At 31.2% G+C, this 27,773-nt stretch overlaps 4 protein-coding genes and 4 non-coding genes across 9 annotated transcripts; 7 read left to right on the top strand and 1 right to left on the bottom strand.

Moving 5' to 3' along the window:
* The first annotated feature begins 3,557 nt into the window (after positions 1-3,557).
* On the top strand, positions 3,558-11,150 carry LOC130950845 (uncharacterized). Its single transcript, XM_057879441.1, has 16 exons — positions 3,558-3,865; positions 4,319-4,920; positions 5,694-5,823; positions 5,918-6,119; positions 6,392-6,478; positions 6,551-6,610; positions 6,716-6,802; positions 7,031-7,102; positions 7,456-7,511; positions 7,613-7,698; positions 7,906-7,996; positions 8,076-8,233; positions 8,373-8,464; positions 8,845-8,925; positions 9,804-9,877; positions 10,687-11,150. The coding sequence occupies exons 2-16, from the start codon at positions 4,389-4,391 to the stop codon at positions 10,760-10,762; spliced, it is 1,884 nt and encodes a 627-aa protein (XP_057735424.1). The 5' UTR covers positions 3,558-3,865; positions 4,319-4,388; the 3' UTR covers positions 10,763-11,150.
* A 1,136-nt stretch (positions 11,151-12,286) lies between these two features.
* On the bottom strand, positions 12,287-17,012 carry LOC130947998 (uncharacterized). The gene is made up of 11 exons (XM_057876711.1): positions 16,870-17,012; positions 16,537-16,602; positions 16,368-16,435; positions 15,966-15,999; positions 15,338-15,407; positions 15,113-15,170; positions 14,770-14,895; positions 14,130-14,221; positions 13,413-13,491; positions 12,862-12,940; positions 12,287-12,745 (listed from the first exon to the last, which is right to left on the bottom strand). The coding sequence occupies exons 1-11, from the start codon at positions 16,874-16,876 to the stop codon at positions 12,666-12,668; spliced, it is 759 nt and encodes a 252-aa protein (XP_057732694.1). The 5' UTR covers positions 16,877-17,012; the 3' UTR covers positions 12,287-12,665.
* A 2,510-nt stretch (positions 17,013-19,522) lies between these two features.
* Positions 19,523-21,952, top strand: LOC130947487 (elongation factor 1-delta-like). Of its 2 annotated transcripts, none has more exons than XM_057876189.1 (8): positions 19,523-19,678; positions 19,972-20,057; positions 20,175-20,291; positions 20,512-20,599; positions 20,679-20,802; positions 20,929-21,042; positions 21,299-21,470; positions 21,601-21,952. In XM_057876189.1, the coding sequence occupies exons 2-7, from the start codon at positions 19,972-19,974 to the stop codon at positions 21,460-21,462; spliced, it is 693 nt and encodes a 230-aa protein (XP_057732172.1). In that variant the 5' UTR covers positions 19,523-19,678; the 3' UTR covers positions 21,463-21,470; positions 21,601-21,952. The 2 variants fall into 2 exon arrangements, with proteins under 2 accessions (XP_057732172.1, XP_057732173.1); XM_057876190.1 differs by lacking the exon at positions 19,523-19,678 and adding an exon at positions 19,822-19,840.
* A 1,609-nt stretch (positions 21,953-23,561) lies between these two features.
* Positions 23,562-26,157, top strand: LOC130947278 (60S ribosomal protein L28-2-like). Its single transcript, XM_057875938.1, has 2 exons — positions 23,562-23,957; positions 25,792-26,157. The coding sequence occupies exons 1-2, from the start codon at positions 23,565-23,567 to the stop codon at positions 25,936-25,938; spliced, it is 540 nt and encodes a 179-aa protein (XP_057731921.1). The 5' UTR covers positions 23,562-23,564; the 3' UTR covers positions 25,939-26,157.
* Positions 24,610-24,699, top strand: LOC130953581 (small nucleolar RNA R24). Its single transcript, XR_009075751.1, has one exon. It is a non-coding gene; the product is annotated as a small nucleolar RNA R24 (small nucleolar RNA).
* Positions 24,839-24,927, top strand: LOC130953583 (small nucleolar RNA R24). Its single transcript, XR_009075753.1, has one exon. It is a non-coding gene; the product is annotated as a small nucleolar RNA R24 (small nucleolar RNA).
* Positions 25,136-25,225, top strand: LOC130953582 (small nucleolar RNA R24). Its single transcript, XR_009075752.1, has one exon. It is a non-coding gene; the product is annotated as a small nucleolar RNA R24 (small nucleolar RNA).
* On the top strand, positions 25,409-25,496 carry LOC130953585 (small nucleolar RNA R24). The gene has a single exon (XR_009075754.1). It is a non-coding gene; the product is annotated as a small nucleolar RNA R24 (small nucleolar RNA).
* Positions 26,158-27,773: the final 1,616 nt, after the last annotated feature.

The raw sequence follows: 27,773 nt of genomic DNA, 5'->3' as shown, positions 1-27,773 counted from the left end.
CTATTTTGGGCATTTACTCAATAAAGTATAATATAATATTGTTGAAGTAGGAATGTACATTGTTGGGTGGGTCAATTTAATTAGATTCAGGATAGATTTTAATATTTTATTGGATAAATTTTAAATATTTGAATCCCATTCTAAATTAACCCAAAGTAAAATGGGTTAAATCATTTTGATCCGGTATATAATTATTATATATCATTTATAAATTTTATATAATAAATTAATAAAATTTTATTTTTAAAAATTAATTTTAATAATATTATATAATATTTATATTAAAATAAATTATTTTAAAAAGTATCATATAATAATATAAAAATATTAATTAAAATATAAAAATATGATGAATATATACAGTGGCGGAGCTTAGTTCAGACAAGGGGTGGTCATGGCCCCCCAAACTTTTATTAAAAAAATTAGTAATACTTTTTCAAAAAATAAAAAATCGTTCAGTTGGCTCAAATATTTTATTATGACTTAAAATACCAAAGTTTAATCTTCATCTCTTGCTTTTATTGCACAATAATTTTTAGTTTTGAACATTCAAAACATATTGGATTTGGACTGAATTGAGTGTATTTGCATTTCGCAACTCTCTATTCAATAAGCAACATTCCCTTTACTTTTGAGTTCAAATATAAAAAATTAGGTATTTTTATTTAGGGCAATTTACTTAAATAAATAGAATAGAGAAAACGTTTACCCAAATGTGTAAAACTGATTCTTGTTACCTGCATGTGCAAAAAGCCATTTCTATGTAATCCGTGGCAACCTACCACGGTTTCAAAACGTGCATAAACTGTGGCAGGTCCTAGCGGATTATGGCCAAAAGATATAGAGTGTAAACCGTGGTAGGTCACCACGGTTTACTAAGGAGAGATGGCGTGCATAAACCGTGGAGAGTCACCACGGTTTATGAAGAAACTTGTTTGCACATAAAACCTTGTGGGTCACCACGGTTTATGTGTGGATGGCCAGAAAACCTTGTTAATTTTATGTCCACAACTTATTTTTTATTTTTTTTATTATTCTTGTTAATTTTTTTATATTATTTTATTATTATATTTTCATCTCAAATTTTTTAATGAAAAAAATGAGAATAAATTAGATTTTCATAATTTGTTCTAGTTTATCACCAACCAGAATTACAAGAACACAAATTTTGTGTCTCTATCCATCAGTGTCCTGTCCTATTTTCAGTGTCTTATCCTATTTTGTTGTTGAAAACAAAGGCAGCCTAATAAATACCACTATATAGTACATTTTATAAAGAAAAAAATCATCTATTTCTATGAATATTTATAATAAAATTTATTCGTTCTCTTTATGTATTATTGACTAATATACTATAAAATTTTTACATGTATTATCAATTAGTTTTTCATTATGTTTATCCCTATTTTTCTACTATATTAAATATTTATTATATATAAAAATATTAATGAACATAATAATAATTACTTATTAATATTTTTAGAGTACTCATTAATATTCTTATAATATATAATATTTTTTATTTTAAATTTAACAAATACTAATGTATCAATATACACTTATATGTGAATTTATTAAATCTATATAAAGATTTAATCAATAAGCATGTTAATGAATATTATATACCAATATTAACAAGTAATTATTTTATTGTACTCATTAATGTTATAGTGTAATAAATCTTTATTTATAAATAAAAAATAAGATGAATATAATGAGAGAGGTCACCTTAAGCTTAAACGAACTTTTGAGTAGTTTTTATAAGTTCGCCTAAGATTTTGAAAACTTCATAAAACTCAAATAAAAAATTAAAACAGATTCCAAACATTAATGTTAGTGTAATTTATTTTTAAAATAATTTTTTATTTTATAATGAAAAAAAAATCCAAAAATTTCATGGTGTTTATTATTGGAGTCTAATTTTTTTCTAATTTATTTTACATAACAAATTTTAAATATTTTAAATTTATTAAATTTCATCATTTTAAATTAAATATTAATTTTTTATTTTTTAATAAATAGACATCAATTTTTTAAGCACTATAAAAACCATTTTCTTAGTATTATCTGATTTTTTTTATTGTACTCTTTCTATTATAAAAAGCTGTTGTTGATAAAACATAATTTAAGATTCTGCTAATAAATTTATTGTGCTAATAAATTCATTTTCTATTGGACATAAAATTAACAAGGTTTTCTGGCCATTATTTACCACACATAAACCGTGGTGACCCACAAAGTTTTATGTGGAAACAAGTTTCTTCATAAACCGTGGTGACTCTCTACGGTTTATGCACGCCATCTCTCCTTAGTAAACCGTGGTGACCTACCACGGTTTACACTCTATATCTTTTGGCCATAATCCGCTAGGACCTGCCACGGTTTATGCACGTTTTTGAAACCGTGGTGAGTTGCCACGGATTACATAAAAATGGCTTTTTGCACATGTAGGTAACAAGAATCACTTTTGCACATTTGGGTAAACGTTTTCTCTATTCTATTTATTTAAGTAACTTGCCCAAAAATTAACTTATACTTATACATTATTTACATATTTTTAATAAAATAATTATATTAGAATAATTATTTTTTTAAATAATTAAATATATTTTATAAAAATATAAGCATATATAAGAGTTAGATTTGTTAAAGACCGAGAAATTGCTTTCAAGTTTCAAGATTATTTAGTATTTACAAAGGTGATTGGTACTGTGTCTAAAAATATTTGTTTAACTTATCAAAAAAATTAAAAATTAATATTTAATTTTAAAATATAAAAATAAATAATTATTATATATTTAAAATTTTCCATAAAAAGTAAATTAGGTAAAATTATAAAAGTTAGGTACTAAGTTATAAACATCATAAAATTCATTATTTACAAAAGAATGATATTATCACTTTTAGTTATGATGCATCAATATTTTTTAAAGTGAAAAAGTGGGTAAAATAATAAAATAAAAAATAAGTTATTCTTAAATTAAAATAGTATAGCACATATTTTATAAAAATTATAAAATCAAGAATAATTAATCTCATTTTATTATTTTATTAATTTTTTTTTTTATTTTAGAGGATCTAAATTCTGTATAATAACTTTGTTGTAAAACCTAACTGTTTCACTTCCATACTTTCATCTTCATGAAATGGAATGTCTTATTGCAAAATGTTTTTTTTCTCTTATACCACGTCAAGATACAGAGAAAGTAATCAAATTTTACATGCATGTATGCGTAGCGTAATTACTCTCAATTTTACTTAAAATTAAAAATATTAAGAATGTATTTGATTTGTGTTTTTATTTTTTTATTTTTAATATTTTTTGTTTTTAAAATTTTGTAAAAAAAAATAATGAATTTTTATTCTTACCTCGTATTTTTTTATTTCACAAAATTCTAAACAATAGGAAATTATGAAGATAAAAGCTCAAATCATATCAAACACATCATAATATTTGTTTCTTAATTTAAATTGAAAACCTACAATAACATGCAATATTTTCTACATCCAATTTAATGGCACTTGGCCGTGCAAACTTCAAAAGAGACTTTGCCAAAGTTATATTTTGTTGATCACACATCACATCACATTCTCTCTCTCTCTCTCTCTCTCTCTCTCTCCCTCTCAATTTTCCAGCAAAATCCACAACATCGAACAATCCGAGTTAACATTAACTCCCAGTTAACAATAATTAAAATTCACAATTTTCCCCCTCGCTCGTTCCTCCTTGTTCCTTCCTCTGCTACAATCTCCAAAATACCCTTCATGCCCCTCCCATCATCTCAGTTCAAGGGAGTATAGAGAGATGTCTATAAGGCATAGCTTCCACTTTTCAAGTCTGTTATTTTCATCCGAAATTCTCAAGGTACTTCTACGAATTATACTTTGTGGGTCTTTTGGAAAAGAAGTTCTTTTTATTTTTGGGCTGTTTTTTCTTTTCTAGAGATTCTGAGGTATTTCCTATGTCCTTTTGGGTTTAAATAGTTGATAATTCAAATGAATATTCACTAAATCTGGCCTTGAGAGATTTTGTGAAATAGTGTTCTTTGTTTATTATGGTTTTAGAGAACTGGTGGCATACCTAGTCAATGCCATTGGTCTGGTTTATAGTAGAGTGGCACTTAGTTTTATGCATTATGTTTGTAGAGTTAGTTCCATTGAATTCAGGCCAAGCAATGATGTTATGTAGCTGAATTTGTCTAAAACTTATGTGGCAGAAAGTTTTTCTCTTTTTTGTCACTATCTTACATATAAGTTTATATTGTTTCATTAACTGTGAAATGGGTACTTTGGTGATTTGGCATGTTTGTCTCAACAGTAATCAGAGAGTTTCGGGTTTGAGGATAGTCATGTCATGCTGAATGTAGCTGCCAACAAGTGGAGTAGGTATGAATTCTGCAATGGATGATATGAATTTAATTCAGCAAGCCCAGAGGCATCACTTGGTTGTGAGGGAGATTGGTGAAGAGATTGACTTAGAAATTGGGCCTGGGGATGACGATCCTCCGTTTGGTAACACTATAATTGTTGCCCCGATGCGGGAATCTTCTGTTGAGGAACATGGTGAGAGCAAACAGATGGGGATGGTTTCTCAGCTTCCAAATGATGCTCAAGATATGTCGAAGAATCAACCGGTGAAACGTAAGAAGAAGGTTGTTAAAAGATGGAGAGAGGAATGGGCAGACACCTACAAATGGGCATATGTTGATGTAAAAGAGGGGACGGCAAGGATTTTTTGCTCTGTCTGCAGGGAGTATGGCAGGAAGCACAGAAGAAACCCTTATGGGAATGAGGGCAGTCGAAATATGCAGATGAGTGCTTTAGAAGAACATAATAACAGCTTACTTCACAAGGAGGCTCTTCGCCTTCAAATGGCCTCGAAAGAGAAAATTGTCGCTGACAAGCCTGTTTATGTAAAAGGTTGGCCATCTTTGCTTGCTATGATAACTAACATGTGTAGATAATATTTTCGGTTATTTGGAAATGTTGATGGTTTTAAACTGAGTTTAATATATATGAACAATTTGGTGATCAGTAAACTGCTTTTCTTGCCCGAAATAATTTTAAATTAGTTCTCTCTGGTTAAAGACAAAGATATTGTTTTGTATTGGAAGGATACAAAAATGTAATTAATCAATAGTTTAGGGTAATAGGAATATGGTTCTTTAGTTTGACTGATCCTTTGAGTTGTGTGAAGAACAAACATCACGTTTTTTGGACAAATCTGACTGTAACTGTGGAGCCATATCACTTCTTTCAAGATTAAACTATTTAGTGATTTGGGAGGATCATATGGCACACATTTATTTCCTCTTTGTCTTTTCTCTTGTATCAACTTGATCCCTCCACTAATTTGGTGGCCACTTTGCATAAATTAGTTATTTTACACACTTTCTAATTGCTTCATTTTTGCTGCTGTCCAGAATAATATTGTAATAATCCTTAAAGTTTCTTAAGGTGCATATTAGATTCTAGCTGAAGATTATTATTATTCCGGTGAAGTTTAGCTCTTCCTTTGTGTTTTTCTGTGATAATACTTTTTTATGATTTATGTACCAATATCTTTAAGTTAGTTGGTTGCAGACTAGGTAATCATGAGGAAATGACAAGAAATCTTATTTGTTCTTATAAATTTAAAATATGCTGATGTTATTTGGATTTCTGAGTATTATCTGACAATTTCATTATTGAAGCTGTTATGTCAAAAACAGCGGGATCCATTCTTGAAGCTACACTGAAAAGGGATCCTCATGAGGCTGAATTCATTCAGGCAGTCCAGGAGGCAATTCAAGCTCTAGAGAGAGTCATAGCGAAAAGTTCTCAGTGAGTTCTTTTCAAATGGTTTTCGTTACATATTTATTTATCCATAGATCACAGTTTTAATGCTACACGTCTCCTTAATGTTACTATGTTTCAGTTATGTCAATATCATGGAGCGCTTGTTGGAACCTGAACGAATGATTGTTTTTCGAGTTCCATGGTTGGATGATAGGGGCGAGATACATGTTAATCGGGGATTTCGTGTACAATTTAACCAGTCAATGGGTCCATGTAGGGGTGGTATTCGTTTTCATCCATCAATGAATTTAAGTATTGCCAAGTTCCTTGGTTTTGAACAGGTATTATGAGATCTTTGGTATTAATGTAAGAAATTTTCTATTAAGATCCTTTGTTTTTGTTTCTCGTATGTATTTTACGCACTCACACACACACACATGCTTCTTGTAATAGCTTCTTGATTTAATTGAATAATGATGTAGAGGATCTTAGTCTGTTTATTCATAATTTGACACACATGCTGGCAATCAATTACCACCAAAGTTAACAATCTATACTGTGAGATACAATTATGTATTGGAGCATCTTATACAGCATAATTCATTCTCTGCAGGCATTAAAGAATGCCTTATCACCATACAAATTGGGAGGAGCAGCTGGTGGAAGTGATTTTGATCCAAAAGGAAAAAGTGACAATGAGGTAAAAGTACCAACTTATTTAGTCCCTACTCAAATATTTAAGTTTCTAAATGCTCCTTCGAAAATTTGGCAGGTTATGCGATTTTGCCAAAGTTTCATGAGTGAGATGTATCGATACTTGGGTCCTGACAGGGTAAGTTAAAGTAGATTGTCCCCCTTACCATTTTTGCTTTATTAAGTTTTAACTATTCATGTTCTAGCCATGTTTCACATTTTGTCCATAATGCATGTATATTAGGACCTTCCATCAGAGGAAATAGGTGTTGGTACTCGAGAAATGGGGTATCTGTTTGGACAGTATAGACGCCTAGCCGGTAATTTTCAGGTACTTAAAGCATTCTCAAGTCCTGTCTAACTAGTTGGCAGAATTCTCATGGTTTATTCATTACCACTATTCCTCAAATTTGGAGTTATAATATGCATCAGCAATCCTAGGGTGGGCATCAATATTTTTTTTGAGATATTGATTAAGTTTGGATTCATGACAGAAAACACTCTTCTTAAAAAAAAATTTCTTTTATGCATTTTTCATATGTATGCCTTACTTATGCAGGGAAGTTTTACAGGGCCAAGGATATTTTGGTCTGGTGCCAGTCTTCGAACTGAAGCTACTGGCTATGGGCTGGTAATTTTATCTTTTAATCCTTAAACTTTGTGCAGTGCATGTTGAGATTCGAAAATGGGTGACTATGTATGAAATGTTTCTCCCTGATATCCTTCTCAATGACATATCCTTTTGTGGCAGTTCATATCAAATTTCTACATATACTTCTTCTCTATGAGATTTGAAATATTTTATTACTTATATGTATATCTGCCAGCTTATCATTTCAAGAAAAAAAGAGGAAAAGGGGGGGGGGGGGGGGGTTCATAACATGCTCATCCATTATTCCTAATTATGATCAAGAATTATAAATAGTTTTCTCATAAACTATTGTTTCAGAAGGTCTTAAAGACAACTTTGTGATCCAACTGCAGGTTTTCTTTGCCCAGCTCATGCTTTCTGACATGAATAAAGAACTCAAAGGATTAAGGTTCGAATTTTTTTCTAGACTCTATTGAATTTGGTTTTTCTTAAACTGATTTAATGCTTTCTTGATTCTAGAATACTTATCTAATTTGTTATTTCCTGCAGATGCGTGGTGAGTGGTTCTGGAAAGATTGCAATGCATGTTTTGGAGAAGCTAATTGCTTATGGTGCTCTTCCCGTTTCCGTATCAGGTGATTTGCTGTATTATGATGTTAGGAGGTTACTGCACTGGCTGTGAGGCTGCATGAATTCTTTTATTCTAACAAGAACATAACCATTCACCTCACTATTTCTTGCTAGATTTCATCTTAATACCAATCATAATTAAGAATCCTTAGTTAACTCCATTTCATTATTGTCAAGAAATATGAATATTTCTTAACAAAAGCATTTTTCAGATTCTAAAGGATATTTGGTTGATGAGGATGGATTTGACTACATGAAAATACAATTTCTGAGAGACATCAAAGCTCAAGAGAGAAGTTTGAGGTTTGTATCAATTTATTATTCATTCATTTGTGCTTCATTTTTGTAAAACTGTACATAATTTTATGGATTTTGTTTATAGAGACTATTCAAAGACATATGCTCGGTCCAAATATTATGATGAAGCAAAACCCTGGAATGAAAGGTGTGATCTTGCATTTGCATGTGCTTCACAGAATGAAATTAATCAATCCGATGCCGTGAATTTGGTTAATTCAGGTTGTCGTATACTAGTAGAAGGTAGTTTGTTTTTGTAATATATTTTTGGGTCTTTACCCTCTTTTTCTCATTCTCATATGTAATGTAATATTATTAATAATATATACTCATGGAGCCACTTGTTATATACTTATGGAAGCCACTTGTTGGTAAATCCTAGGTTCAAACATGCCTTGTACCCCCGAGGCAATTCAAGTTCTACGGAAAGCTAATATTCTTGTTGCTCCTGCAATGGCAGCTGGTGCTGGAGGGGTTGGATATTTACTTTCTTTCTCCTATGTACATTAGTTTTATTGTATTTATATTTCATTGGGTTTATTCTGTAAAGTAGCCCCTTAGTGGCGTCTATGGTGTGATGCGCTTGTGGATTACTTTTTACGCAACTGCATAAATAACTTATTAAGCTTTAGTCAAGCTACTCTTGAATAGCCTTATTCACACATTTATCATTTCACATTTATCATTTCAAAATATAAATTTTCAAATTAAAACATCAAGTTTATATCAAATTGATTAGCATCACATTTATAACTGCTATTTTTGTTTAGCTTAGGGCAAATTTGATATCAACATTTAATTATGACAGTTGATAGAGGAACTTCTGTTTAATCTTTCGTTCTCCTTGCTTATAGGTTGTGGCTGGAGAACTTGAATTGAATCATGAATGCAGTTTGATGCACTGGTCACCTGAGGACTTTGAATCTAAATTGCAGGTGGTTCTTTTAAGTTCTTTTCTTACAAATCATGTACTTTTCTTCTTAATGTGATATGTTTTTTTTCTTTTAATCTAATATTTTGTGTATACTAATCGAATTAAACTCTATATTCTCCGATTTTATTTTGAAAAATATAATACAGTTTCCATTAAATTAAACTATATTTTACATGTATACATGTCCGTGCACCTTTTAGAGTTATGAAAATAAAGAAAATATCTCCTCTAGTGTGAGTTTGCCAATACAATGATTTTTTTTTTCATGATCTTAAGTCACTATTTGATGCTTTTGTTACATTGAATAAGGTTTGATAGTATGCAGTTTATATATATATGGTGTGACATATGATAAGCTAAATTTATTCAGTACCCCTACCCTTTTATCCAATAATGTTGAGATAAAATTATCAATCTCCATAAGATGTGATTATATGAGCTCAAGACGTTTTTTAAATCACAGCACATTAAATTCAGTTACCTAATTTCTAGGTCAAACCTGCATTGGATAGTATAAAATTATAAAATCATAAGTAGTGCGTCAAACATTTAGTATTAAAGCTTATACATTGTATTACTAATCAAATTTTGTATTATCAAGCCTTATAATATCATGTCCATGTTATATGATGTACCAAACAGGACATATAAGGTAGATATATGCTTAGCTGCTTATTCTAAAGACAAACTAGCTTTATATTATGGTGTATATGGTGCACATTAAGCAAGAATCAGAGTTCATACTTCATATAGATTTGACAAATGCTAATGCAGGATGCTTGTGCACTGGGTTGTTCCTCTTTTTTTCCCCCTACCATTGTTACTGATTGAAGCTAACTTCTGTTTTCAAATTTTCATTTATTTTATTCCACTTATTAGGAAGCAATGAAACAGACTTATCAGAGAGCTTTGAAAGCTGCAACTGATTTCGGTTATCAAAAAGAAAATCCTGAGTAAGTGCTTTCTTGAAAACAACATAACACTGATGAAAGCTCGTAACTTCTTGTGATCTACCTTCCAAATTCAATGCTATTCTTCTAGTCTTCCTAATTGATTGGTTCTCTTCTCCTTCTTTCATGAAATGGACATGTTAATTAGTCATGATTAATTATGATACTGATATTTATTTAGTTATATGCACAATAGCGAATTAGCGATGAACGTCATACATCACCATATAACTTTTCTGCCTTTTGACCCGAACTTGCAAGTTTAAATCCTACAAGTAGCAATTCATTATGTGGGATTCTCATGCATTAGGGCTTGGACCACAATTTACTGTTGTTTGGGATCAATTTGAATTGACTAGGATGCCAAAGTAAATAGGCTTGATTTCTTGACTACGACATCTCAGTTCTCTGTTCTGCATATTGTAAGGCAAATTGCAACGATCTAGCTTGCTATACATTCTTATATTTCATTATTAAGGTAGAAGCTAGGTTCTTGTAATTCTGTAATTATGTAGCGGAATTTTCCAGGGTGTTGAGTTGGGGGGTAAAAGGGGGATCTAAGTTTTTGCGGTTGAGTTTGATGTTTACAATTTACACAGACTTCATCCATGAAAATTTCCACCCGATATTTACCCCCAACTCGACATACTGATAGATTTTTTTAATTATGTTCAATGATGTGTTTTTATTCTCCGACGCGGATTTATTGAAATGATACATAACCTTCAAGTTGACAATGGTTTCTTTTCTCTTTTTCTCCCGTCAAACATGGAACCCTAGTTAATACTTGTATATGCTTGTTATTATGTTAGGGCTCTGGTACATGGATCAGTCATCTCTTCCTTTCTGACCATTGCTCAAGCAATGACTGATCAAGGCTGTGTATAGAAGTTCATATTTTTATGCCTCTATGGAGGGAAAATCTGAATGCACTTAATAGTTGCAAGCCAAGGATCATGCTGATAAAGTTTTATTACCATGGACATTAAATTATCAAAGATATTTCAATGTAACATATGTAAAATAAGAATTTTAGACTTTAGAAAAGGTTAAAGATTTAGGGGACAAGCTGTACCATTAGAGGAAACCTCTGATATAGTTTTAGTTGTACAAGATTAAAAAAAGGGTATTTGGATTATTGCCAAGAAAATGGTGATTTTCCCCCCCATTTATCTAACCCAAAGCTTTGTTGCTTGTTCCTAACATGAGAAATATTAGGACTTTTGAGATAAGAAATAAAAAAAGGTTATCACTGAGCATGCTTATTTGTTTAAAAATCTTCATCAAAGTGGTCATATTTAATGTTTTATTATATTCTTTGTGACCCTTTTAGTGCTTGTTCATGGGGATGATCATGCTCTTTGTTGTGTGCTTCTTTACAAAGGAGAGTCGGAAACTATTATTTTAGTGGACTTCGGAATTACAATTCACACGAAACCAATCTCATCTAACACTTCTTACTTCACAAACACCAACTATCACCAATGGCATCCAATTCAAACACTAATGCAGAGAAATCATATTGAACTATTAGTAAATTAAATTTTTATAATTTTGGTGGGATATCCTAATTTTAGTGCTCTCCATATTGATCTGTCTTGCGTAATAACTCTTTTTCAATTAATGAAATTATCTTCTAATAAAAAAAGGGGGCTTGCTAATACGGTTGTTAATAAGACTCTTTCCAAGTTACTATACGACCATTAACTAAAACATGTTTATGGTTAACTAATTGGCGGGCTTGAGGAATAGTTGAAGCCATACCCAATTTATCGTAATCGATTAGTTAACATGTTGGTTAACCGTATTCTGAAACACGGAAAAAAATCATTGGCTTGGTGTTTAATATATCCCATTTTTCATTAATAATTTAGAATTTAATTTTAATGCAGTATCAGTGTAAAATATTTTACACAATTGTCTAATTACATTCTTTCTTTTAAATAACCATTTAAGCGGTCAATATAAAAGATAGTTAATTAGTTATCACTTTTGCTGATGTGACATTACATAATTAAATATATATATATAAATTATTTTACATTAACAATCAAAATTAAATTCAATAATTTAATTTCAACCGACTAGAACATAAATTTGGAAGTAGTTCATTATATGTACTACTCAATTCATATGTTATTATAAGTACTAATCAATTTCATTTGTTATAAATGCAATTTATATTTTTTTTTCAAAAAATGGAACCTTTCAAAATTTTAAATAGAAAATACTAGTTAGATAAAATGAGATAATAAAACCCATTATTCATTCAAGAGTCAGTAACATGTCATGCCACATCATTTCCTAAACATTTTTCAAGAGGGAAATGAGAAACAATCTTAAAATTCGAGGTTCAATTATCCCATTCCAAACTTCTAAGAAATCTAAATTTCAAGCATGTAGAATAGAAAGTAAACAAAAAGAGCAAACACGGATTCGTAAGTTTCTTAACAGAATCATTTTTACATTGATACACACATTCACAATGAACCAAATGCATCCAATTTCTTTTACTTCAAATTGATGAGTTGAATGTTTGTGCATTCATCAGCTACTAATGCTTTTATAAAAATTCAAGGGTGACAACTACGAACAAAAATGATTTATCAGATTGAGATCTGCTTTTAGTGAGAGGAAATGTCACACATCTAACATTTTGTGATGAATACTCATTTTCCCCTGAATAATATCATTGAACCAAATACTCTTGTATCCAACAAGGATGGTAGAAAATCCCCAAAGTCGGCAAGTTGAACTGTAAAACAATGCCTGATAGTGCTGTGCACACAGTTTAACTAGCTCTCTTGGAAGAATGTGTGGATGAATCAGATTTTTCGGCCAGGTAATGTTCAAGCATATCCTCTTCATCAACTGCCATGACACAACAAACATCAGTTTCTATTCTTGTTTATAAATAATAGAAAAAATAAATTATTCTTTTTTCAAGAAAAGTAGTTTGATTCCGATGGGGAGGAAGAATCAAAGACCTTCAAAATCGTCATCATCAAAATCAATATCTTCCTCATCCTCCTCTTCAGATTCCTCATTGACAGCCACTGCACCTTTCTGTAAAGGGAAAAAAATAACTGGTATTATTTATATACTTACAAAGTTTAAGGAGAATTATTGACAAGTATTGGTAGAGGCGGTATTTACAAATTAATTAAGATTGCGATTAGTACCATGATATTTAAGATTCGAACATATTCAAGTGTCATTAATCTTGATATGCAGTGAACCAGTGGATACGGCTTAATTTTAACCAAGTCACTCTTAACTTCTCTTAATTTGAAGAGTTGAAGTACCAAGATAAATTTTTTGTTTTTTCAGATTGCTAGCAGACCTTTTCTGTTACAATATCATATCCTACTTGCTTTTTTTTATATGATTAAATATTAAATAATTAAGGTTCACTTGATCATACACTTTTAGTTATTAGAGGGAACTTAGATGCTTGATTTGAAGAACTTATGAGCGAATAAAATTCAGGTTTAAGACATGAAAGATAGGAATAGCTATTGTAAAGACAAAAGCATACCGCTCTTCCACTTTCAAACCACTGTCTACCACTGAGCTTCTTTTCCTTGGGAGCTGTAAGTGCAGACTCTGGCATTAACCTGCAATGAGGACAATTTAATTTTACATCAAAATTTAAACTATTTTTTTTAGATAAAATCACTAATTACTGTGTTGACTAATCCTTTGTAAATATCCTCTACTCTAGGAGTATGTTATTTGATAAAAGGTGGTTGTCATATTGCATCTTCCTAAAGTTTAACTTAATTTTCAATTAGATCTCTATAGTTTAAAAATTTTAACCAAGTCTTAATATGAATATAATTTTGAACTCAAATCCTTGGGATTTCAAATAACTCTACAGACTACTAACAAAGTTTGTAAGATTAAACACAAAAATCTATTCAATTCAACCAAAAATTCGCAACAATATATTGCTCTACGGATTTGATTACAAAATCCTTTTCAATATAAGGACCTGATTAAACATTTTAAACCTATAGAGGCCTACTTAAAAATTAGTCCAACTAAACTATAAGGACCTACAACTCAATTAAACCCTCCACCCTTCTCTCTTTTATATTTTTTTCCCCTTCCATACGTAGTTTTTGAAATCTCCACCCTGAATAATAATCAGGACTCATAAATGGAGAATATTCATCTGTTTGCATAAACCCTTTGTATTTAAAAACTTATTTAGAAATGTATCCTGCAGAAGAAAAGTAACTGAAGGGCTTACTTGGCTCGCTCCAGCGCCAGTTCAGCTTCAAACCTTTCTCTCCATGCCAAAAATGTCTCAAGGGTAACTGGTTCCCCATGGGGTACCACTACCTAATAGAGGTGGAAAGATAAGATTGTCAAATAGCTTCTTCAGTACAAAATTTAACAGGCTAATGCTTGGAACCTTAAAATGAATATATTGCTGAACAAAATGCTTTTTCATCTTAAATCTTAAATTGATATTAAGGCAAAAACATGAAAAGATACAAACCAATGCCTTTACTACTACAATTTTTAAGAATAAAAGGTTATCCTCAGAGCATACTCAAATAGAATACAAGTAACTGTATAAATAAATATTTAAACAAAAGGCAACTGGAAAAGAGAAAAATGCAGCCCATGTGCAAGACATGCATGATTTTGCAAGAAATTTTAAGAATTACAAAATTGATGTTTTAAGTAATTCAAGTTGTATCAGAAGTCGTAAAACACATTGGAAATCAAGTAAGTGGGCCTAACTCACCCCAAATACTAGTTTCAGAGGTAAGGGTTATCTCATAAATATAAAGTCAAACCTATAATACTTAATACTTGAAATGAAGAAGGCAATTAACTAGTAAAAGTTTCAAAACAAAATTCATAAAATTGAAAAGTCATACATCATCCTTGGCTGCCTCTTCTGCTTCAGCCTCTGCAGCTTCAGTGTCTTGAAACTTCTCAGCCAACCACTCTTTAGCTGAGGTAACCAGAGTGTAGATCATAGCCATTCCCAGATTTTCAGATGCCTGTTAAAAAAATGGGGCGCATCAATATTCATCCACAAGTAGTCATCAATTCCATCACCATCAGTTATTGTGCACAGATGCATTCATAACTAGAAACGTATTTAATTCAAAGCGAGCACTACAAAGTCTTTCAATGGGATGGCTACCAATCAATGCTATAATAGCATAAATGCCTAATCATGAACAGATTAAAAAACTAACATGGAAAATAGACCACCTCTTGTATAAGTTTCTCTTTCAAATTCTTTAAATCTTCAGTATTTATTCCTTGTAAACTGTTAGCATAAATGAAACACAACATTAGCATATTAATGTTAGTGTATACTAAACAAAAAACCATAAGTACTGCAGTTGAAATCAACTGAACATACAAACAACAACAGTAGCAACAACAATAACAACAATAATAATAATAATAGATCATTATAATAGCAATAGTGACCTTTTCACATTCAGAAGAGGAGGTTCATCAGGATACTTTTCTGTATGTGAGAAGATCAAAGCCAGTTGAGCTGCATGCAAAATGGTTAAAAAGCATCAATCACATCCTTTGTAAATTGCAAATCAGATGACAGTATGTACAAAAGCTGGTAACTAACACTCCAAAAAATATAGCAGTATCTTAGGAAGACAAAATAAAAGAAATTCCAAAATATAAAAAAGTTTGGAGAGGGTTGGATGTGCTCTGAATCAGATCAGTTTCCCCAACTAGGTTTTCAGGTTTTTGGAAGTAGAAAAGAGGCAAAATCTGGGGCAATGCAGTATATCCCATGGTTTGGATTATTTGATTGGAACACAATTTACACACTTTCAGTGATAGCTTTTCAAACAAGCAAGTTTTGGGCATAGATTAGGCATTTAGCCTCTATTTAGTGTAAAGCTAATGAGCGTTTTGGAGGACTTTCCCTCTCAACTAGGAGGAGGATTAGAATATTATCTTTCATAGATCTCTTTTTCTTTTGTTCATTTGCTCTTGTAAAGAAGATCTCTTATCCTCCTATCGTGTATTATTCTTCTTTCACGGAAACAGAGGGAAGGGAAATTATACATTAAAGAGAAAGAGAAATAACCTGGATTGTTAAATGATCCATCACTATCATCATCCTGCACCAAATGAATAGCATATAGATAAATGTAAGGGTAAATTATGTGATCAGAAAAATGTCCGAGTAGCAAATTTACTACATTAAACTAAGCAGTATTCACAACACCCCATGCACACACAAACAAAGAAAAAGATGTTCTGCTATTATCTAAAATAAGAATAATTTTGTAAACCAAGAATAAAGAAAGTCAAATTCTACTACATTGATCAAAACTCACTGGTTGCAACACTATTAAATCAAACGCAAAGATATTCCACAATATATAAGCTGCACAAACCAATTAAACCACAAAGCAACATTCATAATTATTCATGTCTTACACTTACTTAAAAGTGCAGTGTAAGTAAAAGTAGAAAGAACATTAACCTGGGCAGAGACCGTAATTTGGAAGCAGCGGTTAGAAGTACTTAGGCCACTTTCACCGGAGTGTATTTCTACAATGAAAACAAGCAAACGAAAAATTGGTTTATAAAAAAAAGAGTATATTATTATCATTATTATTGGAAAAAGAGAGAGTAAAGGATAAAATACAAACCTTTGAATTCATCCATAAGTATAGCTTCTAATGCTTCGATCTCCATCTCCTGTTCTTGAGTATAGTCTGTGCAATGCACATGCTCAAATTCAGTAACAGAAGAAAGCTCAATAACTCGTTTGATGCATTTTCATACATCATAGGAGAAAAAAATAATAACATCGAAGAATCGCATAACTGTGAAACAAATCAAAGTAATTCTAATGAAACTTAGATGAATGATTCGATGCACGACGAGAACAATAGATTAAAGCTAACATTAATCACTGTACGAATGAAAATTAGAAAAAAAAAAGAAAGAAAAAATGAGTAAATGAATGAATTAATGAGTACCGGTCATGGTTGCAGTTTGGGAGAGTTGGAAATTGGTAGAGAGATGCGTGTGGAAATGTAAAGAAAGAACAGAGAACACAGTCTCAGAGCACCATTTCCAGTGGCTGAAAAGCTCTACAACCTAAGCAGCCAAACGCACCGTTTTAGTCATTTTTATTATAAAATATAATATAATATGTTAATATAAAAAGCTTTAATTTATCAAAATCTCTTTACAATTTTTTTTAAAAGGAAAAAAAAAATTGTATTCAAACAGCCTTAAAATTTTATTCAAATAATTCTTTGGAAGAAATGTTTATTTAGATGTCATTTACATGTTAAAAAGCTGCTATTTATTTAAAAAAATTTCCAAACTTTTTATTATTATTTAAAAAATTATTTTTTGTAAGAATAAAGTTATGATCAATCTTATCTGATTAGTATTTTTTAATTTTAATATTAAAAAAATAATTATATTTTGGGTCGTTAAAAAAAATTTATATATCTAACTCATTGATGGTCAATTTTTTAAATTTTATAAATCTAATTCGTTGATTTTTTATTTTTGAATTTTTTTATTTTATTTACAAATTTGACCAATCGATTTATTTTACCGTAAAAAATATTAACCATCCAGAAAGAATTTTCCAAACTCATCACTCCTATTGAGTTTAAGATCTTTTGGAGTAAAAAATTATACTAGTACATTCTTTTACTACTGCTAAAGATTAAATTATACTAATACATTCTTTTACTACTGCTAATGATTTTTGTTCAAGATGCTATAAGATAAAGAACAATATAAAACTAACATCTTGGTAACTCAAAGTCGTTTTATATTATATAATTGTAAAAAATTATTGTTATATTGTATATTTTACTTCTACAGTAAAAATTTTGGAGCTGTTATTGACTATATCTGTAGACATTTAGGTAGCGTTTGGTGGAAAGACAGAGACAGAAAGACTGAGACTGAGAGACAGAGACTAAGAGACAGGGATTGAAACAAATCTCAATATTCTGTCTCCATCTCTAAAAATTTCAGTCCCCTGTGTCCCTACTTTTTGGAGGTACTGAAATACTGAAATTTTGGAGACAGAGACAGAAATTTTAGTACCAGTCTCTGAACTAACAAACACGATACTGAATCTCAGTCTCTCAGTCTCTGTTTCAGTACCTGAAAACAAACGCTACCTTAATACGATTCAATTTGTCAGGTAGAATTGATAATTCAACTCGCTATAAATAGAAGAGGATTCGAATTATGCTAATATTAGCTAACTTACTCGCACTTTTCATTTTTAGTGTATTTTATAAAAAAAATTAAGGTAAAGTATCGTTTTTATCTTCCATGTTTGAGATAAGTCTTAAAGTTGTCCTTACTATTTGAATCGTCATATTTAAGTCCCTAACGTATCAAAATTGGCTCAATGTTATCCTGTTGTTAGGAATCTATTAACGAAATTGACGGTAGGACAAAATTGAGACAATTTTGAAACAGTTAATGATTTAAATAGGGCGAAAACATTGGGGACGAAAATGATACGTAAAAATAAATTTTAATTTTATCCTTCACTAATATTAATATTTTATGATACATAGTTATTCAATTATTTTTAATCACATTTAAGTAAATTATACTTAATCACATTATTTTGATTCTAAATAAATTTATTTTTTTATAATTTTATTCTTAAAGATTTTTACTCATCATGAAATGTTTGTAAAATGACTAGAATCACATTACTTTATTGTATTATTTATCATTTTTTTCCCACAAGTTTATGTATTAGTCATTTTACAAATATTTTATGATGAGTAAAAATTTTTAAGAATAAAATTATAAAAAAATAAATTTATTTAGAATAAAATTAATGTGATTATGTGTAATTTACTTAGATGTGATTAAAAAATAATTGAATAATTATGTACCATAAAAAATTGATATTATTGAAGGATAAAATTTAAATTTATTTCTATGTATCGTTTTTGTCCCCAACATGTTCGTCATATTTAAGTCTCTAACGTTTCAAAATCATCTCAATTTGGTCCCGCCGTAAATTTCGTTAACATTGAGTCAAATTTAAAACATTAGGACTTAAATAGGAAGACTCAACGTTAAGGACAACTTTGAGATTTACCCCAAATGTTGAAGACAAAAACGATACTTTACTCAAAAAATTATTATACAAATATTGAAGTAGTTGTGTATAGCTTTTAAAATAGGGTAAACCATAAAAAAATACATTCTAATAATTTTGTTCATAATAAAAATACTTTTAAATTTTGTTATTGACAAAAATATTTTAAATTATTTAAAAATATAATAAAAATATACATATGTAAATTGAGACATTCTACGTTAAAAAAAAGAATAATATGACAAACAGAATTTTTATATGATACATGAAACTAAAATATTGATAATTGAAACCTGTCATATTTTTTTGTTAATAGAACAAATCTTTGATCATAGTATATTTTTGACATATTTTTATATTATTTGAAGATATTTTTATTAATAAAAAAATTAAAAAAATATTTCAAAATAATTTAGGTGCTTTTTTAGTGGTTTACATTTTAAAATAAAAGTAAAAAAGTGGGATATATCATATTATGCTATTTTTTGCCACTTTAGGGTCGATTTTAATTTAAAAAACTTATAGGAGTGTAACTGCAATTTGATCCAAAAAATGAAAACCCTAGCACAGGTATCATACATATATAAGATACAGAGCTTTCTTGTTTTGCCTCCTTCACAAGCGCATTCTCGATCTGCCTCTTCACTCTTCACACTTACTCAAGACCGCAGCCATTCCTTTTCTTTAAGGTCAATTCTTCTTGCTACTTGCAAATCTGTTAAACCTTTCTTCTTAAATATTATTTGTTGTTATGCTCATTATTGATAATTCAGACTAGTAAGAATTGTTCTAAGTCATTCGTCGTGTGTTCAGGCGTGAAGATATCTTTCTTTAACTTACCAAGTAGATCTGTAGGTCATCAATTTCTGAAATATCTTCACGAATTTCTAATTTTACTGTTTGATTTCACTGTTTTACTATTTTGTGAGCTGTTTTCGATAATATTATCAATAATTAACCACAATTTTTGCATGTTTTGCAGATGGCAGTTACATTGTATGACCTTGGCTCTGTTTCTGGGTTGAAGAAGCTTGATGAGTACCTTCTCACCCGCAGTTACATCACTGGGTATGTTACTGTTTTGCATGTCTCTTTTATATATATATTTTTTATTTTGTAGTTTTTCATAATTATTTATTATTTATACCACTGTATCTTATGCGTTGTGCTTTTAACATGTTTTAGGTACCAAGCTTCAAAGGATGACCTTACAGTGTATGCAGCTTTATCAAAAGTTCCATCTGATGAATATGTGAATGTGTCCAGGTGGTACAAGCATATCGATGCATTGTTGAGAATCTCGTAAGTTACTTTCACCTCGATATATTCTACCATTTATATGTTAAACTAATGGAAATTTATTCCCGGATAAGTTTGGTTGTTCTTTGTGGTTTGTAGTGTAATGATTGTTATCTATGAGTGTGACAATTTGGTGGTTTGGTTGTATTGTTTGCTAAATATTGGATTTTCTATGCGTAATGCCTGTATTTTTTAACTTTTCTCCGCGATTTTGATACTTTAGGGGTGTTTCTGGTGAGGGATCTGGTGTCACTGTGAAGTCTTCTCTCGTCGCGGAAGCTGTTGCCACTCCTCCACCAGCTGACTCTAAGGCAAGTATTTTAATAATGATAGATACAGGCTGCATTGTTAATTTTATGTTTGGATGATAATTGACAGAATGCAATACAGGCTGCTGCGGCTGATGATGACGATGATGATGATGTGGATCTCTTTGGTGAAGAGACTGAGGAGGAGAAGAAGGCTGCCGAGGAACGTGCTGCTGCGCTAAAGGCATCTGGAAAGAAGAAAGAGTGTAAGTTATTCTCTTGTACTAAGCTAGCAATTCACTGAATTTCATTTCGATCTGCCGTCCATTCTAGTTTTGTTGCAGCAGTTTGTCACTTGTGTGAGCATTTGTTTTTGCTGTTTTCATTTTCAGCTGGAAAATCATCTGTTTTGATGGATATCAAGCCATGGGATGATGAAACTGACATGAAAAAGCTTGAAGAAGCAGTGAGAGGTGTTCAGATGGAAGGATTGCTTTGGGGAGCATGTATGTAACATTTTCTTTATGTTTCTTATTTTAGTTTGCACATCGTTATCAATATTTGTAGATTCTGTTATTCTGCTAACAGCATTCTTATAGATTTCATAAAATAGTCAATACAAATGATGAGATGAGCTTCATTCTTGTAAAATCTTGTATTTTTTATGTAATTGGGAAAATTTGTAGTCTACTTTATATTTTACGTCTCAAAGCTCATTTATTGTTCCTATTTGTGGTTCTGATTTATTTTATTGATTTGCAGCCAAACTTGTTCCTGTTGGGTATGGTATCAAGAAACTGCAAATTATGCTTACTATTGTGGATGATTTGGTCTCTGTCGATTCGCTCATTGAGGAGCAACTTACAGCCGAGCCAATCAACGAATATGTCCAGAGTTGTGACATTGTTGCTTTCAACAAAATATAAATTGTGATGTAAGTGGATTCAGGCTATTCCTATATCCATCATTTCTCAAGGTTGCTTTGTAATCAGTGATAAGATTGCTCGTCTATGAGCTACGATTATCATATTATTCTAATTCTGTTTCGCAAAAATTTATTGCAGAATCTACTATTAAAGGGGGACTTGGAAAGGTTTCTAGAACTTCTATGTTGGGAACTACTGGAAGTTGAGAATGTTTTTTGTCTGTTCCATACGCCATTGTTATTGTTCTATGATTAATGATGTCGACTGTCTTTTTGGAAATGTGATCAACTGATAATTATGCTTTGGGTTGGAATCTTTTTGGTATTCTATTTGCCAATGATAATGCTTTTGTTATTTTAGTTTATGTTTAAGATATGGGTGAGAAGGTTAAATAGTGGCTTAAATTGAATGTCTGAGTTTTCAATGATAATGGCTTAAGATATTGGTATTCTATTTGCCAATGATAATGCTTTTTGGTATTCTATTTGCCCATTACTTGTGTTTTCATGGAACCGAAATTGATGCTCACAATAAGACTGAGATTTTAGCTGTCTGAGTTTTAAAATTTTAAATTATTGTATGTTCAAAATATATTATAACTTCCACCAAGCCATCCTTCCTCTTCTTGCCAGTTCAAAGACGGGGCATTTGTTATCAACTACAATGATTAATCTCGCATTGATTTTCAAAGTAAAGGTCAGACCTTTGTCATTTGGTTAAAGGATGGTGAACCTCTTCCACGCAATCACCCTCTATAGATTATCGAATAAAAAGAATTATCTGTTATTTTATTACCTGAATAATCATGAAAAAAGGATTTAACCAAATAAAAATGGCTTGAATTTGAGATAGATATTATCATTCTGATTTTGTTAGTATCTTGACATCATTTTTATTTTTAGTGATGTCATCGGTTTTCATGCGGGCACGGACCCCTCTGACCCTCTCCCGCAAGAGGGGTGCATGACAGATGGATACTCGTAAATATTTATAAATATTAAGTTTTAAAAATATTTTAAAATTTTTTTTACTTAATCATAAGTTCAATTTAATTAACTAAATATATCAAATTAAATATAATTTAAGTATAAATTTAACATAATTTATGTATAGACTTTTTAACATACAAAATAAAGTAAAATGAAAAAGGTATTTAAGTAAATTTAACATAATAATGTATTCACAAATTTTCTAACATAATATAAAAATACTATGATAATATATATATATAAAGGCATTTAACTAAAATTTCTTTTGCGAGGATTTTGTGAGTTCTCGTGGGTTAAATTTCTTGCAGAGTGTAAAAAAAAGAAAGGTTTATCATGTAAAATATGATAACTGATAATAGTGATTATTTTTGTTCAAATTTTAAATGATAATTGATAATAATGTTTATTTTTGTTTATATTTTAATTTATATTTTATAAAGACTAAACTATGATAGCACATCAGAAAAAATGGTTTACTCTCCATGTTACAAGAGGTTCCAGAGAAATTGTAATATTTTAAATAAGTAATGATACACATTTAAATTTTTTTATGAATCAAATTCAACTAAATTAAACAATAAAACTTAGATTAATGTTAGCTATAACTTACTTTTATTATATTAGACTAAGTTAATTAGACTTTGTCAACCAAAAAAACTTGAATATATAATATTATTCTTTTTAAACAACTATGTAAAAATATCGTTAATGACTAATGAGAAGTGGAAAGGTCCTCACTCCTTTCTGTAATCTATCCTCAAAATAAAACATGTAAATCCCAAAAATATTAAAGAAAAGTAAGATTATATCTCAAATACATCATAAAAAAAAGGATTTCATATATAGTTATTTTTATCTAAAATTTATAGTTGATAACTGTTAGGTAATAATTTAGTTAAATTTTTTAAATTATTCAAAAATTCTCAACTATCAACTTTATGCGATTTTTTACCCAAAAAAAGCAATTGTTAATAGCCTAATACTAAATCCTTCTAAATGTTTTTGTATTGTTGTGTAGTGGGCCGCTAAACTGGATCAGTAGTAGTCTTAGACCATGGACATTTTAAAACCGGATAAACAGGTCGAACTTACCGACCCGATCAACTCCGATTCATGTTAATTAGGGTTTCTCCATCGTACTATATAATGGTCTATAAGAACCCTAATTCTGTGTTGCAGTCGAAGAAGGAGAAGATGACGACTGTTCCAGGGCAATTGGTGTGGGAGATCGTGAAGAAGAACAACTGCTTCTTGGTGAAAGAGTTTGGAAGGGGCACTCAGAGTGTTGAATTCAGCAGAGAGCCTAACAATCTCTACAATCTCAACTCCTTTAAATACTCAGGTTTGGCAAACAAGAAAACTGTTACCATTCAGCCTGCTGGTAAGGATCAGGGTGTGTTGTTGGCTACAACCAAGACCAAGAAGCAGAACAAGCCTTCTGCTCTTCTTCACAAGTCTCTGATGAAGAAGGAGTTCAGTAGGATGGCTAAGGCTGTTCAAAATCAGGTAAAACCGTAAAAGGATGTTGATTTAATCTGTCCCTGTTTTCCTAGGTTGGATATTAAAAATATCCTTAGTTTTTTTTTCGTTGATACTTAAATGCTGGATTATTCACTAGCATTATATACTGATTCACCATTCGCTAGCTGAAAATTGTGTGTATTTTTTTATGATTGAAAGAAATTTTTTTATATATTTTAAAGGAAGCCTTTTAGGTTGATGTTGAATAGGGTATGTTTTGGTGCATAGTTTCCTTATGTTTTAGTTGTATGTTTACATTAGTTTGTTGAGGTCCATGGTGGTCCTGAAAATGAATGTTTGCTTTGCATTTGTATGTTGTAATGATATATGCTCTGTTTACAACAGCTGTGCTCTCCAGAGATCTGGAGCCCGACTTGTATTCTGAATCCTGTTTTAATTTCTAAAATGAAATCTACATTTTACATCGTTTGTTAGTTTGTTCATTAGAAGTTCTTTATGAATGCTATGTTAATAATGGAGCAAAGCTTCATGTGTTATTTTATTTTGTGTTGTTTGGATCAGTTGTACTTTTTTAAGATGGTTTTCTAGATATGTTGGTGTTCCAAGAATCTGTTCTGAATCCCTTTTTATTGAAATTAAACTTTTTTTGAACCTTTGCTGACATGACCTGTTCCATGTAGTTGTGATGAGCCTATAACATGTAAGAAGGATCCCAAGTTGGGTTTCTTCAATGAAATATTATTGTTACGCTTGGCTTCTGAGCTATTGAGCTTACATCATTCTGAAATTCCCTCATGAATGAGTGTATTCTTTTAATCTTTTCACTGTTGAGTTGTTAATAGAGCAAAGGTTGCCTCCCTTTTATTTTTTCTTATTGACCAATTGAGCATATACACGTGTTTGCCCTAGTGGTGATGAGCCTCTAACATGTAAGAAGAACCCCATTGTTGGTTTTTCAGTGAAATAGTCATGTTACGCTTGGCTTCTGAGCTTCTGTCATTCTGAAATTCTTTCATGCCTCATAACTATACTCATTGGATCTCCTCAGAGTATTGAGTTGTTATAAATTAAAGGATGCTTCTCTCTTATTTGGTGATTAATCATTATATTAAATGATTATGTTTGGTATATTGAGTTTCCAATAAAAGTTTGCTTCACCGTAGTTCCTGTGATGAGTTTAATGAGTTGTACATGTCTTCTCCTTAGTGATGATGAGCCTTTAACATGTAAGAAAAATCCCCAGTGGGGTTTCTTCAATGAAATATTCATGTTACGCTTGGCTTCTGAGCTTATATAGGTCATAAATTCTTTCATGAGTGTACACTTTTTGATCCCTTCATAGTCTTGCATTGTTGTAGGTCAAAGATTACTTCTCTTTAATGTGCTGATTAATCATTAGCTTAAACAATGTTGTTTGGACAGGTGGGATTTTTCACCAATATTTTGCTTATTCTTGTGATACTTGTAATTAGTGTGTAGTGGTGATGAGCTTCTAATATGTAAGAAAAACCTTGTCTGGTTTATTCGATGAAATATACATGTTATGCTTGGCTTCTGAGTTTGTATCATTGTAAAAGTATTTTGAATGTATTGTTTTCACTTCATGTATTTGGTTTTATTCGAACAAAATTTCGTTGCCAATGTTTCTTATGCAAAATATTAATTCGCCTTTAAAGGCATATAAGCTTTCTTTGGCCTTGTATGAATGATGTGTTATTCCTACGTTTAACTAATTGTGCAATTTTTTCGCTTTGAACTTCTACTATGACTTTGAAGAATATTCTGAAGTTTTCACGTAACATGTCCATCTGTCTATATTTTCCTGATTTCTTTTTCTGAATTATGCAATGTGTTGCAGGTGTCAAAAAACCACTACAGGCCTGATCTCACTAATGCAGCTCTTGCAAGGTTGAGTGCCGTCAATAGAAGCATCAGAGTTGCCAAGTCTGGTGTCAAGAAGAGGAACAGACAGGGCTTGAAGATCCGTGGCAGGAAGTGGAAGTGAATCAAGATGTTTTGCATTACACCCTAGTTTGTGTTTCCTTTCTATTTTAGTGTTTGTAGAACTCTTTCAGATTTTGAGTTGTTTTTGAAACACATTTATATGAAACTGGAACTCATGCTATAGCTTCCAATCTTTTCTTTTTCTCACATTCTTCCCTTATGGATGTGGATAATGGTTATCATGCTTTAATAGTCTAAAAAGAGAATTTAGTTTGGATGTTGTGTATCAGTTTATCAGGAAAGAATATATATATATATATATATATATATATATATATATATATATGCTTTGAAAATTGTAATTTCATTTAATTATTCTATAAACCAAAAATCAGACCAAAAGGATGAAATAGTAAGAGTAAATGGTTTGTTATATGATGTATTTTTCTCTGCAAAGTGCTGCAACGAAAAACTTCTCTATTTATTAAAAAATAAATAAAACCCGTGAATTCTTTGTATAAATAATAACATATGATAAAACGATCTATTAAGTTGTGTTTGGCTCAGTGAACACACAAATTTATTAGTATGATTGTGAAGACATGGGCGAAGTTACACTTCTGTTCTTTTGAATGGGACAACAGAGACAATATTGAAAAATGGAAATAATTTTGAGTTATGAATGGGACAACAGAGACAATATTGAAAAATGGAAATAATTTTGAGTTAATAGTCAAAATTGTCTCTTAATTAAAATTGTCTTTAAAAGATTTAAAATTTAATCAAAATTGTCCTCAAAAGATTTAAAATTAATCACGTTAATCCTTCCGGTTATTCTGTTACTAACAACGTAAATTTTGCTGACATGGCACGTTAGTTTTTTTGTCCTTTTGGTCATAGGCTGTTAAGCCCAAAAAGCAAAAATAGAACCCTAACTACCTAGAATCCGACCCACTCGTATCCGCTCCGAAAATCCCTCCTCAACCCGTCTGAGTAGCTTCGAGCCTCTATTCCTGTCCCGCTGCAACACAACTCTTGCAATGATAGTTCTTCAAGCATTCCTTCATCATCTTTAAATATTATGCTCGATAACTGGTCGTTTGCTCCAATCCCCTCTTAACCGAGGATTCAGGTGAAGAATCTTCGGAGGATCTTCCCCTTCAACTGACTTTAATCCTTGTAACTCAATCATGAACTATGAAATTGCAACCAATCCATCATTTTTCCTCAATTCCCAAGCTTAAGAACATATTCCTTATGAGCAAAATGGGGTGTCTCCACCACAGTGCTTGAGGAACCTGTTGCTAGCCCGCAAGGTAGAAACATCAAGCCATCTCTCTTCTGCAATTCATCCCCAATCATTGATATCCAAGAAAGACGGGACTCAAGCTTTCCTTTAATGATAGAGTTTTCTCTGGACTCCATGTCATCAGCCGTGTCTAATTCTCCCCAAGCCTTTAGCCCAATGTCCATGCCTCATCTATCATTCTCTCAAGCATAGATAAATTATTTGTCCTATTCATTTACCGCATGATTCTTCCAGTAATCCTGCCATACTTCTGAGGAAACCCCAAGTCCAAAATTACCGCTAAAAGCCACAGGGCAACGAATTGGATTGGGGGTGGAAAGCGAGCATTATACCATTGATGCGGCGGTGGCAGCAGCTATGGAGCAGGGGATTTAAGACGCTTGATAGGTGGCGGAAGTTGACGTTCAGGCAAGACGTGGTATCTCTGCAACATCTGGCGATGACGGCGGTGGTTACTGGAGACGGTGCGCATCGTGAAGCTTGAAGAACCACCATTGCAGGGGTTGTGTTGCAGCGGGACGGAAATGGAGTCTCGAAGCTAATCAGATGAGTTGAGGAGAGATTTTCGGGGCAGGTATGGGTGGGTC

Source organism: Arachis stenosperma, chromosome 9, assembly GCF_014773155.1.
Source record: "Arachis stenosperma cultivar V10309 chromosome 9, arast.V10309.gnm1.PFL2, whole genome shotgun sequence".
NCBI lineage: Eukaryota > Viridiplantae > Streptophyta > Magnoliopsida > Fabales > Fabaceae > Arachis > Arachis stenosperma.
This window is presented reverse-complemented; position numbering and strand designations above follow the sequence as displayed.